This window comes from Saccostrea cucullata, unplaced genomic scaffold (assembly GCF_032062105.1).
Source record: "Saccostrea cucullata isolate Sc308-1 unplaced genomic scaffold, CSIRO_AGI_Scuc_v1 ctg910, whole genome shotgun sequence".
Taxonomy (NCBI): Eukaryota; Metazoa; Mollusca; class Bivalvia; order Ostreida; family Ostreidae; genus Saccostrea; species Saccostrea cuccullata.
The window spans coordinates 1-16,994 of record NW_026940774.1 but is presented as its reverse complement, the minus strand read 5'-3'; the positions used below and the strand labels follow the sequence as shown (position 1 = coordinate 16,994).

The 16,994-nt window shown below is 33.3% G+C and overlaps 2 protein-coding genes across 3 annotated transcripts; both read left to right on the top strand.

Annotated features, from left to right (window-relative positions):
• The first annotated feature begins 1,107 nt into the window (after positions 1–1,107).
• LOC134256284 (large ribosomal subunit protein eL15-like) lies at positions 1,108–2,435 on the top strand. Its single transcript, XM_062738943.1, has 4 exons — positions 1,108–1,194; positions 1,463–1,639; positions 1,775–1,911; positions 2,009–2,435. Exons 2-4 carry the CDS (start codon positions 1,468–1,470, stop codon positions 2,312–2,314), a joined length of 615 nt encoding a protein of 204 aa, XP_062594927.1. The 5' UTR covers positions 1,108–1,194; positions 1,463–1,467; the 3' UTR covers positions 2,315–2,435.
• A 4,472-nt stretch (positions 2,436–6,907) lies between these two features.
• Positions 6,908–14,999, top strand: LOC134256277 (centriolar satellite-associated tubulin polyglutamylase complex regulator 1-like). Of its 2 annotated transcripts, XM_062738933.1 has the most exons (11): positions 6,908–7,171; positions 7,919–8,021; positions 8,270–8,400; positions 8,893–8,977; positions 9,108–9,193; positions 9,674–9,866; positions 10,019–10,128; positions 10,501–10,555; positions 11,242–11,271; positions 14,222–14,792; positions 14,823–14,999. In XM_062738933.1, the coding sequence occupies exons 1-10, from the start codon at positions 7,126–7,128 to the stop codon at positions 14,481–14,483; spliced, it is 1,101 nt and encodes a 366-aa protein (XP_062594917.1). In that variant the 5' UTR covers positions 6,908–7,125; the 3' UTR covers positions 14,484–14,792; positions 14,823–14,999. The 2 variants fall into 2 exon arrangements, with proteins under 2 accessions (XP_062594917.1, XP_062594918.1); XM_062738934.1 differs by lacking the exon at positions 11,242–11,271 and having other exon boundaries at positions 6,909–7,171.
• Positions 15,000–16,994: the final 1,995 nt, after the last annotated feature.

Here is a 16,994-nt window from a genome sequence, read left to right as displayed (position 1 = left end):
ATTAAATAAAAAGATTCCTGAAAAAAAACAAAACTGTAAACAAGTTATCCGTAAAATTATTTAATTCACTTTGAAATTTCCAATTTTCCCTTCAAAATATAATATAAGCAACTTTAAATTGTTTTTGACAACGATGAGATGACTTAAGCCCCACCTCTTTGCCATAATTAATTGTATCTAAATGTCTTATTTTCATAATTTTTGTGTGTTATATATATAATTTAATTACACAAAAATTCCTTAAAATCTTTCTTTCATACAATTTTCAAAAAGGTCTTCGTTGTAATCCCTGTTTATTTAATATAAAGTTTAATAATTATGTGTGTTATATATAGTTCATAATATTAATTTTTACGTGTGCAAAAATTCCACCGACCTATTCCCACATAAAATCTTTCATTTTCGGAGGAGATGAAAACAAGCTGATACACACACTTTTATCTCTTTTATCCCATTTTAATCACTAATTTTTACCGCTGGCGCCGCTCAAAAAGTGGGATGTATTAGAACAATCATTGAAAGATAAAATGTATAATTTTAAACTTAAGTCATTTCCCCCCAACAATGGGGAGGTTTTATGTATTAGTCTTTGGTCAAAGACTAATAAATAAAAATATAACGCAACAGTTCTGAAACTATTAAATACGTAGATTTCAAAAATTTTAAATTAGGCCATTCTTAATTAAAATAATGTTTGCCTGTCCTCTCCCGACTCAGTTTAAAAAAAAATGGTAGGTAGCTATAGGTAGGTGGGAACTTTTTTTCAATATGATACATGTACCAGCTGTTAATAACCAGTTTATGTATAGGGGAGATTTAAAAAAGTTTTGCTCCGGATCAGCATTGAATCATCTAATAAAACAATTACTGTTGGAATTTTTAGAACAACTAAAGTTAATCTTTAAAAAGTCCCAATAAATATGACTCAGTTTTTATTTATTATATTTTTTAAATCTTAATACTACTTTTCCCAATGCATTTGGCTAGCAGTTCAGCAAATCTAAACAAGTAAATTGGCACGAACATTTTTGAAGTCCTTGTGTTTTAAATGACATTAAAACAGTAGTAATTGCATCATATATATCCCTGGCAAAAATTATATTTGTTTGGCCTCAAATTAATTGTATCGGGTTTGGCGTTCTGCAATCTCGCGAGAAGTCGGTCTTTTTGACGAGAATCGGGTCGCGGAAACAGGTGCGAAATCGAATATGAAATGTTTACATTGAATCTATAGTCATCTCATGTCATCTGTTTGTTTAATGATTAAAAGACTTTGTTGATCATTAAATTAGAAGAAAAGTCATGAAAACATATACTTATTTGTAAGAAGAAGTGCATCAGAAGCATTAAATTTTGTCAAAGATATGTAGAGAAAATTCGAACTTTGATCGACGTGGATTAGATTGAAGAAATAAATCGGAGGAAATATTGTACAATGACTAGCAATTATTTTCTATTTTAGGAACAATGGGTGCGTACAAATACATGCAGGAAATTTACAGGAAGAAGCAGAGTGATATTTTGAGATTCCTCTTGCGTGTGCGCAGCTGGCAGTATCGCCAGTTATCATCATGCCACCGTGCACCACGACCAACTCGCCCCGAGAAAGCCCGAAAGCTGGGATACAAAGCTAAGCAAGGTACAATCTATACAGTCAGAAAGATAATTAAAAAATAAAACACAGGGTTAACTTCAAGTTAGAGGTTTTCTAAATCAGTGGTCATGCAATGCAGCTGAGAGGGTAAATTAATATTGTATTGAATGTTTGTTGAAGGTTTTGTCATCTACCGAGTCCGTGTTCGCCGTGGTGGCAGAAAGGTCCCAGTGCCAAAGGGAATCACCTATGGTAAACCCACAACTAGTGGTGTGAACCAAAAGAAATTCCAGCGATCTCACAGATCTATTGCTGAGGTATGGTGTCAGTTAGGTGATCTTTTACTTGCTTATCAAGAATTTACCCGCTGCTGTAAAAAAGGAAAAATGATTGTTGGGTATTTTTACTTTGCAGGAACGTGTTGGAAAAAAATGTGGTGGATTGCGTGTACTGAGCTCTTATTGGGTGGCACAGGATTCGTCATACAAATTCTTTGAAATCATTTTGGTTGATCCCTTCCATAAGACCATCCGTCGTGACCCCAAGCTTCAATGGATCTGCAATCCAGTACACAAGCACAGGGAACTACGTGGTCTCACCTCTGCTGGCAAGATGTCTCGAGGACTTGGCAAGGGACACAGATTCACCAAGACCATCGGAGGCTCGCGTCGTGCTGCATGGAAGAGGAACAATTTGACAAAAATGCGCAGAAAGCGTTAAAGTTTTCTTTCACATTTTTTTCCTTTTCCTCATTTTCTCATCCCTGAGTCTCTCAGGATGGGCAAATCTCCTTGTGAGTTTTATTGTCTTTTGACTACGGAATAAACTTGGAGAATATCAACTTCAGGGGTTTTTTCTTGTCAATCAACAATATTTGAAGAATGTCATCAAAATGGAGGAGTTAGCCATTTCATAGCTAGCCTACTTGCTAATCCTCTGACAAAGGCATTTTCATGATTCTGTGCATGAAAATGTAAGAAAAGGAGGTACAGAAACGGATGGCCTTTCTTTATCTTTGCTAGTATTGGCTGGTGAATCTGAAAAGGCTCTCTAACATCCTGAAATTTTCAGTGAAATAAAAAAGGACTCTTTGGTCAAGATTTTGAAATATATCGTTATGCCATCTATTGAGATGGTGAGGGATATGTCTGTCTGAACACCGATTTTCTAAAGGATACAACAAAAATCTTGTTCAGGCTTTTTCTTAGATTGCATTTTGGTAAAGTTGATCAACCCTTGGCCTTTAAACAAGAGTGGCTAAGATTTTTTAAAAAATCTGTTTTAGTAAGGCTAACTGTCCTCTGTTTCTATTAAGTAACATTCAAACTGGAAGTGTATATTGTATGATGCACACCCTAGTTGCTTTGGATGCAGGATTTGACTTTAACCAGTATCAATTTGGAAAGCATAGGGGTTATTGATAAGTCGCTTTAAAAACAAGAGGCCCACGGGCCTTATAGGTCACCTGAGCATTATGCAACAACTTTCCAGTTATTGAATTTGATTCCTGTTTTAAGCCAGATGCTATATGGAATTCACAATTTTGAAAGAGGCACCATTGATCATCATAACAATAGACTTAGCAGTTGCTTAGCTTGGTTACTGAATACCAGTACGCAGGGTAGGGGAACAAAAATGCATTCCAACTAATCAGTATTAATATTCAGCAATAATCAGTAGTGCCCCTAACACTGTGACATAAACCCCTGACCCTAGGTCCACATATTACACAAATTTTAAAAAGGCACCCTTAAAATTGCCTATCAAAAAATAAATAAATGTTTTATAAATACAAAGGAGCAGATTTCAAACAATTAAGTTATTTTCAGTATATAAGATCCTTGACCCTGGGGCCTTGAAATTCACAATTCTGCAAGATTAGGGCCCTTGCTCATCATAACTATATAGGTAGTACATCTGCTTCATACCCAGAGACAGAGAAGAAAATTTTCAAAGATTTAATGTATTTTCACTATATAATCAATAGAGACCTGCCCTAACACCAGAATAACCATAAAGTTCATAATTTTAGAAGAGGCATTCTTGTTCATAACTATGTACTTAGTATATTTAATTCCTAGGAGCAGAGAAGATTTTCAAAGAATTCATGTATTTTCAATATATAATCAAACGAGCCCTGCCCTAACACCAGAACCCCTGACCCTGGGACCATAAAATTCACAATTTTGGTTGAGGCACTCTTGCTCATCATAACTATGCACTTATTTAATTTATTCAATACAAAAACTTTTCATGTATTTTCACTACATAATCAATAGAGCCCCCCACCCCACACCAGAACCCTTGACCCTGGGGCCATAAAATTCACAATTTTGGTAGAGGCATCTTGGATCATAACAATGCAGAGAAGAAGATTTTCATTCATGTATTTTCAATATAATCAATGGAGCCCCCCCCCCTCCCCAACACCAGAACCCTTGAGGGGCCATAAAATTCACAATTTTGGTAGAGGCACTCTTGCTTATCATAACTATGTACTTAGTTGGTTTATTTAATACCCAGGAGCAGAGAAGAAGATTTTCAAAGAAATAATGCATTTTTACTATATACTTATTTAGCCCCGCCCTAGCACTAGAACCCCTGACCCCAGGGCCATGAATTTCACAATTTCTATAGAGGACTTAAGGTAGGTCGCGGGTTTACTGCATAAAAATTCTTACGAGAAAACATATCCTGAAAATTTGATAAAATGTTCCTTAGAATTAAAAGCGTATCATCTGCAATTTTTATTAAATTTGCCTAAGTAGTTTTAATGTTATAGTACTGTAAACGCGGTATAGTTTTTAATCCTTTTTGACGCTTTTACCGTTGAAATATATGGGAAAATGACGTAAAGCCAATTTTGTGAAAATAGTTTCTTTTAAAAAGGCTGGATAACTTTTTAAAGACGTAGACGAATTTCATCAAGATGAGGTAAAATCAAAACCATTAATATAAAAAATCAATATGTCTAGATTTTTTGCTAAATAATTTCAAAGTTTTCTTTTAAAATGCTAAAATTTGGCGTTTATGGCGTTATTAATATCTACAATGTCATTTGTTGAACGTAGTCACGTTTACAGTACGAGTATAAATATATTGACCTATGGAATATGCAAGAATTAAAAGGTGATATCATACAAAATTTAATTTTATTCATCATTTAATTTATTGCGGAGCTTTTATTTTCACTAGTATTGTGAAATTCATATCACAAAGTCAGAATGAACGGTTTACCTGCAGCGACATTAACATGCAGCGACAATGTTCACCGCGAGTGAAAAAATATTAGTACCTGTATTTTAAGGAAATGCATGGTCAATAGATAGGATTTCAGGCATAAAATAAAAATTTGATCACTTTATTTGAAAACGGTAGGAAAAACATCCCTATAATGAGGAAATAAGTGGGCAAGGGGGGGGGGGGGGGGGTACCTGCAATGTTCTTTCTATATTAGTCGAAGCTATAGTATATGGCTCTAAATCTCAAGCATTTTTTGATTTCGAATTTTCTGAATTAAATTTCAATACGCATAAATGTAAAACACTTGCATTTAGCTTTTACACGTTGAGCTTTTGTCAAAAAAAATATATAGAAAAAATTATACTTGTAAATTGTTTACAGTGTTTTGTAAGTCTTAAAATCCAGGTGTTTGAATAAATTTGATTTTTAAATGCATTTCACATTTTATTAGCAAGCAAAACAAGGCGAGTGCACAAGATGGAAAATACTTGTAATTAAATATAACTCGTTTTTTGTGATGAGGATTACATCCTGAAAAGTATACGCATATTTTCGTGATTTGAAGTAATTTCAAATAACGTGCGCACATCAATCCCTCAATATTTTTTATTCATGATCACTTTCTTTCTGCAAGCCATAACAATTTCGCTGATTTATTCTGAATTTTAGCAGGTTAGTTACACTTCAAATATGATTTATTGCTTTCATTTGGTATTGTATTTAATTAGTCCGAAGACATTACATGTAATCACACCAGAATTCAGACTGAAATTTAATTATAAAACATGTACGAGGTTTACGTACAAAAGCATGCACTTTGTGTTAAATCTCTTTTAAATTCGTACAGACTTGAAGTCATTTGCAGAGAATTAAACGGGAAACAACGTGAAGTTTTTTAACTGACGGTATATACAAAATTGTGTATTGATGACAAAAGCAAACCCGCGACCTACCTTAATGCTGATTACAATCATGCAAACAGTTTGAATGCTTGATGTCCAGGAGTAAAGAAGAAGATTTTTAAAGATTGCATTAATTTTAGTGGTTTTGACCCCACCCCTCAGGCCCCAAGGGGGCAGGGATCATGAAATTCACAATTTTTGTTCCCCTTCACCCATAGATGCTTTGTGCCAAATTTGGTTGAAATTGGTTCAGTGTCTCTCTGTGTGTGTGTGTGTGTGTGTGTCACCTGAGTTTACTCAGGTGACCTAAAAAGAAACTGATCCAAAAACTTTACTAGTATCTGAATGTTCATCTGGAAAATGTAGGTCAAAAGCAAGTCCAGGAATGCATGCACAAGTGGCTAATAGTTTAGAATGAACCACCATAAAAAAACAACTGAATATTCATCTGGAAAAAATGTAGGTCATATCCAGCATTCTAAGCAAGCATGAAAGTGTAGTACATGTTTAGATATGTAATCCCAGCAAAGTTGCTCCTAAAGCTTTCACTGGCTCCAAAAATATTTACCTGACCATTCTTCATATATTCTTTACAGTAAAACTCTTTCAGTACAAACACAGATATAGCGAAGTTATCATAGATCCCCAGCTACATAAATTTAAACAATTCCCTACATGGTTTTAACGAATTACAGATAGTGAAGTAATTTCATATGTCTCAATATATCCGAGTTTTACTGAATTGTGGAATCTGAAAACCTTGACTTGTATAATGCACGAGAATTTTTTAAAGGTATATACATGTATGTAAAGGGGAAAAATGAAATATGACTCATTTATGGCTTAGATACTCGCAAAAGAACGTCTCTCTGTGAGTGTGTGTTTTATTTTAGGAGAAAAAACGTAAAGCGTGTATTTCTCGAACCGAAACACTACACGAACGATTTAACTTTTTTTCTGGTGAACCCGATGGAAATAAATCAAAAATGTGATTTTTATTTTATTTTAGAATATTAACCGTGGAATAAAACAAGATAAGTACTAAAATTCTCTTTAAGACAATTTTTGTATTTGGGAGAATAATAGATTTTTACATCTGATTAAAAAAAGGTTACTCAATTCCTTTATCTTTGCGTTAATTAGCCATGTTTGAAACTAAGGGCGCTCTGCAAGCCCAAGTTGGGACAAGCAATTATGTTCGTTCTTATCAATGTAACAGTGGTTCTAACTGAGGTCAGGCCTATCCAATACTGTTGACAAGCTGCATGACTATGATTAATGACACCCACTAAAATGTATCATTGCAAAACTGTAATGTCACTAAAAGTGGAGATAATTTTGAACTAAATAGAACGTTCCTGGCTTATAGTCCAATATTTATTGAAAATGACATCAGACGACCGTTTTTCGATGACAACAGAAAAATACCTATGTAAGTAACTTTATATACTTATGACAGACATACTGCTGTCGAAACCGTTTATAATTAAATTATATTAAAACTTGAAATGTATCAAGATGCAGATTGTAATCTCAGTGAGATGTCGTAAGGACTAAAATTTTTGTCTGGTGTCCACTATTATGCAGATTGTAGATCAAAGATTATTTATGTTGACATATTCTTCATTCAGCAGAAGTTTTACAACAATTGCAACTGTTACATGTACATATGCATGACACATAGAATTATTAAAAAGTGTATTAGAATCAGGAGACAATAGAGACAAACAAGACCAGGATTCGATTCAATGCCCCCCTGGCCCTGAATCTTCAGATAGGTGCTCAACCAACAGAGAAAAAAAATCCACCTGTCTTTCATATTTCTGTTTCCATGGAGGAAGGTCTTATGTACCTGAAAACACCAATCAAGGCTCTTCCCTGGCAGATCTTTTACCTCAGTCCTGTTAAGTCTTGATCAAGTGTAAAATGTGGTGGTCAGACGAGTTCCATCACTGGTGGCCAGCTGACTCAGTTGGTAGAGTACCTGGAGATTCAGGGGGCCCAGGTTCAAGTCCTGGGTGATTTGTATATTCCTCCTCTCCTGTTATTCATTTATGAATTCTATTTATTACAGGTGTAAGTTGAATGTCATTGTGAAATAATGAGGTTTATTAAAGAATGTGACTTTTCATTTTTTTTTCCCCAAAAGAATGAATTATTTATACTTTTTGTCTTTTAGCAAAGCATCATGTTCTTGTGTATATGGAGGATGCTGTAGCTCAACTGTTAGAACACAGGGAGGAAAACTCCAAAATCAACCCAATCAAGTTTTTATGTGAATAGTATGTAGTTCATCCTAGCTTTAAAAAAAAACATTATAATCATTAAAAACATTTCACTTTTGATTTTAAGCTAAATTTTAATTCATCTTATCATATGATACAAATCATATTGTGCAAATGATTTAAGGCTAGATCTACATAGAAAATAATTAATTCTAACCTCAAAATTAAAAATTTAATTATGTCATATTGATTAGCTGAAAAATTATCGCTTTTTTGCAACTTTTAATCTAGATTTTTAATTTCAGTTTTAACAGTGTTCGAGATGGGAATCATACCATGTTTCGAGAGTACAGCTATATCCACGCTACACAACACAACAGGGCATCTTTTGTCCGACTGTTCTGGAAGTGTTATAGGCAAATAGGCAAGAAGGGAGGTAATTATCACAATTTATATAGAGATCTAAAGTCAAACCTTGTAAATCAAGCAGTCAATATGAAATCATTAGGTAGAGAAAAAAGTGAGATGTTTGTGGATTCAAGATACATGTACGGTACATGTATAATTTTTTTTTTTTTCCAGTTTTGTATATTTATAGAAAAATGGTGGTTTGACTTTCAGCTCACTTTGACATTCAAAATTAAGTTCAACATATACATGTTTTTTTCACACATATAATTTTACTTTTTAAAAAGTCTCAAAATGATAGATAAAATTACGTCATAGGCTCATAGCTGCCAAAGAATACATGCATTTAAAATTGTATAAGTGATTTTCAAGAGGGATGATGCCTGCACGGGCATCCACTTCCTTTGAGGTAATGTTTTGGTAGACCTATGGGCTAATTGTCATCAGTTTGCATTTAAATGACATGGGGACAAGTTTATTGTTAAGCACAATGAATCAAATTGGACATTGCTAATTCCAGATTTGCTGAGCATCCAGGAATATCACTCCCTCTTGTCTCTCCTGTGCTCTGACTTTCCATTTGAACCAGTTCAGAAAACTGCAAAGTAAGTCAAATGGATCTTACTTTTAGTTTATTTATGTTGTTTAGTGTCAATTGCATATTTGATTTATATATGTTGAAAAATTCTTCAGCGAAGATACATGTATTACTGTTCTCTGTTTTATCACTTGCAGGATAATACTTCTAGATGATGCCCTGGACTGCTTGATCTCTTTTTCTGACTTTATTTATGCATTCCAAGTACAATTTTATTTTGAAGGTATGCAAACTGAAAGCTTTCATTTATTGAATGGACACTTTAATTGTTAATGTCATGATTCAGAACCTTTTGTGATTTATATGTATACACATATGAGTCTGTATTTTTGATTGTTCAAGCCACTGTATTGTTTACATCTCCTTAGTCTGTTTAATTATTTCATTGCAATAATCCAGTTCTTAAATTTTTGTTTTCAGTCTTAATGAGAGACAACAAACAGAGTCATTTTTGTCCTATGCTATTTTCATCTTATCCCACTTTCAAACTATATAGCCCCATTTTTAATTTGCAAAAACACAGTTCCTTTTTAGGAAATAAATGTTTTCAGTTGAATTCCTTCCATTTTAAATTTGACAACTTATGTCTCAGGCAGAGGAATATCTAAAAAAAGAAAAGGGGGGCAGGCATTTAAGATTTCTCTGTATGCCTTTTTGTTTTATTTTATTAAAATTAAGATTTTCATTTTATTTTTGGTTACAGAGTTCATAGAAAAGAGCCATGAGATGTACCTATCCTTACTACAGACCCAGCGGAGCCCCCGGGACCCCGTGGTGGTCCCCTCGGGGAGTGATGATGCCAAAGTCCATCAGAACAGTCACCACCCAGCAGACGGCGTGGACGCCAACCAGTATTTCCGTGCAATATACCCTCTCTGTGATAGATCTAACTTTAGGTATTTGGGCTGTAGTGTTAAGTTTATTCTATATACAAGATCAACAGGAAGGAAGATTTAATTTTATTTACATGTCTGTGAATAGACTATTTTATGTCTGTTTGTCTTTGAATGTCTGTGAGTTGTCTACTCTGTTTTTTTTTTTTTTGCAGTACTCCTCCTGTAAATGCATTGAAGGAAATCTTGTTCAATGTTCCACGAGTGTCTTTCTATGGCTTTCTGATGTCCATAGCGAAAAGTGAAACAATTAATGAATACATTGGTATGGATCCTTTTGCAAATAACTTAAACCGATTCAAGTGTTTTATATCTGAATTAAGTGTTTTAATGTTTTATTGTTAATGTTTGAGTGCAATAAAGGGGGAATAACTTCAGAGGAATACTTGTACATCTGTAGTTTATATTTCTCTTAGGTGTAATGTCTTTGTCTCCAATTTACTTTTTGTCGAGGGAGAGGGAGGAGCTTTCTTTTAAAAAAAACATCAGAGAAAAGAAAATCAAAGAGGGCTGAATTATTGATGCTAGAAAAATAATAATCATAAGATTGTTAGCTTTCCCTCTTGAACTTTGTCATTATGTCCTCACCAGGAGGTCTTCTGTTCTATTTTTAGGAGGTCTATTGTTCTATTTTTAGGTCGACTACCTTCGAAGGCGGAGCTACTGGAGGGGGCGGATGCTGACTTGACTGTGTAAGCTTTCTCTAATCTTCACTAACCCTCTAACCTCTGCACAGAACAATTTAGTCTCCATAATCTGGATGGGTAGAGCCATTGTATGCATCTCACAGCTCACAATTTACTGTCAGTCACACAGTGTGTAGGGATCTCAAGATGTGTATACTAACAAATGACTTAACAGTTTAAAAAAAAATTATAAACAATATGATACTCTATATGTGTAAATTTGAAGTGATGAATTAGAGTAAAACCCTTGTGCTGGGTTGCAAAGTTAACTCTTGAAAGCAAATTTAGCTGAATAGTTGTGTGGAAAAAAATGTTGATAGTTCTAGTATCTATTAATTTGTATATGTACATTGCTTGTAATATTAATGATTAGTAAAAAAAATCTAAAACACACTGCATGTCAATTGTCTAACTAATTTTATTTGTCCAAGGCTGAATTTGAAATGATGTCTCAAGAATGCACCTTTTAAAAAACACTGCATGTTCAGATATTGCCCCTATCTACCACTGCATGCTTGCATGTGTTGATGTGTTTTGTCCATTCAAAAATCAACAATATATTGCATGCTGTTGCACAAAAACCTTGTTCTTGCAGTGGAAATTTGATGTGGTTTTATAATACTGATGAGTTTTTCCGTTTAGATTGTGTTGAAAATTTATATTGTGCTGATAATTTTGCTGACTGTTTTCAGACAAGAGGCGGCCATTCAAAATCATGCCAGGTAAATTCGTGCAAACACAAGTTCCTTTTGCACATCTGCAGTTAAATGATCATACTAAAACTAAAAAAAGCCACGGTTACTTGAATTTTGTGTTATGTTCTTATTAACATTTTTTTCTTGAAAAAGTTGGAAGAATTAGTTTGGAAAATGTTTTAGATTGTGATTGCATTCTAAGCCTCTTTTTAAAAGACGGAGCTTCATAGTTCTTGAGTTTAAATGGAACATCTATGCATATTCTGCAAATCCAGGAAATTCAGATAACTGTATGAAAGATTTATGTCCCCTTACTAGAGAGAAATTAATCAACAAAAGTAATGCATTTATAACAAAATACTATTAAGATTTCTCAACACAGTAGTTTATTTAACAACTTTAGAGCTAGAGAATAAAATATCTTAGATGAATTAAACTAACAAAAATATAGATCATTTTGCTATTCAAAGTGTATAAATGTACACTGTATTCCCACTTTATCCCATATATATTTATTTAACCTGTCATTGAAATGTTGTACTGTTTTTAAGTGAGTTGATGAAGAGCACAGAATCACAAGCTTTTATAAGTATACCTGTCTACCCTTTCAATGTTGTTGAAGGAGTCTTTTTTGTATTAAATGGATCTTCCAAATAATTTCAACATATTCATGGTATTTAGAGATATCAGTGTGTTCCAGTCTCCAAGATTTTAACTGTGTTTATTTCACAAGTACATTTATCAGAGTTAAAACTTGACCTTTATATTTAAACTTAAGGTAAGAATGATCATGTGACTTCTGTAACCAATCAAACACTCTTGTCCATTTTCACAGTGAGGCCACTGAGGATAATAGTAATGGTAATGATATTAGGGTACTAATGGTTATGATTTTTGATGAGAGAGGGGTAAATGATTGTAGTTTGACATAATCACATCAATTTCTGAAATGCACATTTCCCATTGTTGATTGAAAACTTAATTCTTGTGTCGAAGATTAATGAAAAATGGATTTGATTTCCCCACACATTTGTATGTGTTATCCACCAATTAGCCCCTCCCCCTTAATTCTCTCCTCCCTCTTTTCTTCCCTTCTCCCCCCCCCCCCTTCCCCTTTTAATCCTTACAAACTGAGTTTATACCTGAAGCTAGCTCCATGAATAAATGTTTAACACTATCATTTCTTGAAACCTGGCCCTTAAGGAACACCAAATTCTTATCCATTACTGAGGTAGGTAAGAAAAATTTGTACAGATTATGAACTAGTATCTAATGCATTGTGATCACTTTGTCTCTCTCTCTCTCTCTCTCCATTTAAGTACATTTTTACACTTCAAAGCAACATAATATGGCAATTTGTCTTAAGAATCCGAAGTTAGTAGGTGAAAGTTGTTCAAAGGAATTTCGAGGTTCTTTAAGTCAATAATCAATCAAGGATGATAGGTGTGAATGTACATAGAAATCCTTGGATGAATTCTCACAATTTTTAAATTTTGCCCAATATATATTGTATTTTGTGATAATTTTTTTTTATACTAAACCTATTCAGTACCCACCCACCCCCTTTTCCCAAATAAAATCACATTTATAATCTTGTATACTATCATATAGTATGTCATGAACCATAACAAATGTTGTACTGTGTGCTCATGCGGCATTGGGGACAAACTTGTACAGGTCAGAAAAGGTGCCAAAAAGCAAAAAACAAAAGGCCTTTTTTAAAGTAGGGATGATGAGAAACCAGACTGGCCTGAATGCTACCTGCCGTAGGATTGAAATTTGGAGATTTTTGTTACTTTTGGAAAATTAATGCAATTAAGTCTTGTACAGGTCAGAAATATTACCGACATAATACATTAATTTCAGCTTCCTCTCCAGTTTGCTTCAATCAACTTTATGAATACTGGAAGCAACTTGTGTTTATATATTAATTATAATAAGTGACTTAATGATTTTCCAACTGTATTTAAGCATTATACATAGCATCCATCTTTAATCAAGATGATGGCCAGAGTGGAAGCTTGATATTAGGTCAAGGTCATAAATATCTGTCAAGGTTAAATATGATAAATGGGTTACTATGGGTCAAAATGTTTCATAATGTTTAACATAACATATGTAACATAGTTACAGTAGAGGTTTAATTCCTTTTACAATGCATTACAATGCATGTTCCTTTTAAATTACATGATAATCAGTAAATAAATAACTTAATATAAAACATAGTTTTTACAGAACTTTGCAGTGATGAAGACTTATTTGAATATTAATTTAAATTTAATTTAAATTGCTTCAGTTCTGCTTTGAAGGTATTGGTGGAGGGGCAACATGCTGTTAATTTAGTTTTTAGTTAATTATTACTTGCATCAATTAGTTAGCATCTGTATTAGTTATATAATTATTTAGCTTTTATTAATCAAATATTTAAACTTTTTTTAAAAAACAGTTTTTCTTCTGTTGTACAAGTACATGTATATATTTATAAATGTTGTCTTTGTCTACTCTTTTTTTTTCAAATATATATGTATTGGGCTTTATTGTATATAACAATGTTATATTTTTTCTGGCACCATGCAACAAAAACGTTCACTCAACCTACATGAACTATTCCTTTGTGAATTCATTCAAATTCCTTTTTCAGATGCTATGTGATTAAGATTTTTTTAAAAAGGTCAAGGTCAAATATTCTAACAAATTGATTTATTTGACCTTGACAAAAGCATTCTTATGCATTCATTATCACAATGCATGAACTTAATGATACCAAGTGGTAATATGTTCTACCGATATTAAATGATTCATTCATTCATTTATTAAATTAACTATTTTAAGGCATAAGTGTTCATCATATGGAATGCTTCCAATAATTTAATGTTTAATTATTAAGCAGCTTAATTGATGTCAAATTCTAAGTACATGTATTGAAACTCGAAAGTCTTTTCATATGCTGAATCCACACCATTTCTTTTTTGTTTAGCCCAACAGTAAGATTAAGCAACAACAGCACTGCTGCCACATCCAAGTCTAAAGGTCGCCCCATTTCTGCCACCACTCCGACAGATGCCACTCAAAATGTTTACTCCACCCAGAGGCCTCCATCAGCCAGTCAAAGAAAAACTCCACCCACTCGAGCAGGGGCTGTCAACAACAGCATGAAAGTCAAACGGGGCACCGTTAAAAAAGACAGCACAGATGAAAGTAGTTCTGATGATACTGATGACACAACAGACACAAACTGATGAAACAATACAAATAACCTAATGACACAACACACAAAACATTATGACACAATAGATACAATCTTATAAAACCAACTGGAGTCTCATAAAACCATGACATCTAATTTTGTTTTGTTGTGGTAATTTAATTTGAAATATTTACATTTCTGTGCTAATATTGATGTATTTATTTGTTGCTAATTATGCAATATTCTTGGCATTTTCAAATGCTCATACATTTGTTGATGTTTAAAAATAAACCCTTGCATTGTTCCATACATGCACAGCTGCAATTTTGATTTTGTATGTATATATACATTGTAGGACATTGTATATATAGGACATTGTATATATATGTAGGAAAAATTTTATATGCAGCTATTAATCATTTTTGTATATTTCATTTTGAGTAATCCTCATACATTTCTTGACTAGTTCATAGTACATTGAATATACATGTATGTTAAACTTACATGTATCAATGATTTTATGAAGATGTGTGTGCTTAAGAAAGCAATAAAGAATAGTAAAAGGCCAGGGTTCGACGTATTATAATTGTATATGTGCACTCAAGTTTCAATGTGGAAAGAGCAGTATGAAAAGGATTTTGACATTGTGCTGAGTAATAGTTAAATGCATGGACTGATAATATACATTTTACTGAATGTGATCTTGCCCAAATGACCTAGTCAAAGTCATAAAACACCCTCTGGTCATTTAAAAGTAATGTGTATGAATTATGAACTTCCAATGTCTCACCATGAGACTTATTTTCTAACAGTCTTCTTGCTCTTATCAAATTACTGGATTTAAGGTCATGAAACACCCTCACCAGTTTTGAGTATGAGCTTGCAGATTTAATATCTGATAATGATTGTATGGACTAAAGGATATCTTTTTCATATCCATTTGGATTCTCATTTAATCCCTCCCCCAATTCTTCTGGGGGTGTGGAAGGGCATAATCAAAATTCAGCAGATTTCCAAAAATACAAGAAAAATTTGTTTTAAAATTTATTCACCTTTCATACAATGTACACTCATGTTTCATTTTTCACTATATACATGTATTAATGCATGTGCATTTCTAAACAAACAATTAAAGCTAATCAAATAGGTTAAGTATTGTGTGAAATATCCTTCAAATGAAGAACAAGTAGTTTCTTCTCCAACAAAATTGTTTGCATGCTTCAAATTTGAACCAGTGAAAACCCATTAATAAGGATTATCTTCCTTTATTTATTTACAGATAAAAGGGGAAAAAAATCCAATAAAATTAAACAACTATTTTTGATTGTGAAACTCGCATTTCCCATTGGATTTTTTCCACAGTTTTTGCATTCAAATTTCTCACATTCTTACAATTCTTTTTTTAAGCCTTGTTTATATCAATACTTGATCTCTTCAATCATTAAAAAAAAACTTGGTACAAGTATTCAGTTAGCATTTCCTTCTACACCTATTAACAGATACAACAGCTTGTAAGTAAAAAATGACAATCAATACAGAAAAAAAATGTGAACAAGAACAACCACAATTCATTTGTTGCACCTGTCTGAAGCTATTTATTTGATGTACAAAGACACTGCTTCTAAATTCACCTCACAATCATTTTTTTTAAGGGATAAACACAACTGTTTTACACATGCTGAATTTCTTAGAACATAATCCCTAAATGTACACCCGATTCTGCATTTAAACTCACTTGTAGGTAGCTGTATACCTGGCAAAAGATGTATGCATCTTTTAAATGTTTTCTTGATCAAAATTGCAATCATAACAACCAATGTATGAAACGATCATGATCCAACGATGACCTGAAAATGTCAACTTGACCAGAAGGCTGCAGGTTGTGTATCGGAACCATTAGAAAATTTCTTTATAATTGATATTGATTAGGATTTACTTTTAACTGTGATACACAACTTACAGCCTTCGTGATCTCTCATATCATATGTGGTCTCCATGATATTTTGTTTGAAAAAAAACTTGATATTCATTATCTCTGCATTATTTTTTAAATAAATGAAATATAGTAGAGTTAATGTGTGAAACGCAGAATAAAATGAATATTAAGTTTTTTTTGTCCTTCCGAGATTTCTGCAATTCTGATTGGCTGACTCGGCTGTCCATCACCATCTCTGGCCACGCCCTCTTCCCCGGAAATTTCCTCTTCTGTTGAATCGTCCTCTTCCTCCCTGGGCTTAAAATAATTTAAATGAAAGCTAGAAACGGCTACAAATAGAAATTATAACCTATCACAAATTGAAATCTCATATAATGGCAAATACTGATTATTTTTTTGGTTGTGCAAAGGATTCAGTAACACTTGTCATCCATTCGGTTACAAAAACAGTTCTGTATATCTTACGTGGTGTGAATGTGCCCGCTTTTTCGCTGAATTTCCCGCTGGGTGGATGGTACAGAGATCTCTCCTCTTTGTGATGTTTTTTGCCTCCAGCTCCATTGGATTCAAAAGTGATGGGTGTTCTTTTTTGGCTGTTAATAAATAAGGATGTACATGTAAATAGCA

Bases quoted from the DNA above. Each gene is read 5' to 3' on its own strand.
- LOC134256284 (XM_062738943.1), top strand. From the start codon at position 1,468: ATGGGTGCGTACAAATACATGCAGGAAATTTACAGGAAGAAGCAGAGT. The intron at 1,640-1,774 runs GTACAATCTATA...TGTTTGTTGAAG, and splicing joins GGGATACAAAGCTAAGCAAG to GTTTTGTCATCTACCGAGTC. The intron at 1,912-2,008 runs GTATGGTGTCAG...TTTACTTTGCAG, and splicing joins CTCACAGATCTATTGCTGAG to GAACGTGTTGGAAAAAAATG.
- LOC134256277 (XM_062738933.1), top strand. From the start codon at position 7,126: ATGACATCAGACGACCGTTTTTCGATGACAACAGAAAAATACCTAT. The intron at 9,194-9,673 runs GTATGCAAACTG...TTTTGGTTACAG, and splicing joins AGTACAATTTTATTTTGAAG to AGTTCATAGAAAAGAGCCAT. The intron at 10,556-11,241 runs GTAAGCTTTCTC...GACTGTTTTCAG, and splicing joins GCGGATGCTGACTTGACTGT to ACAAGAGGCGGCCATTCAAA.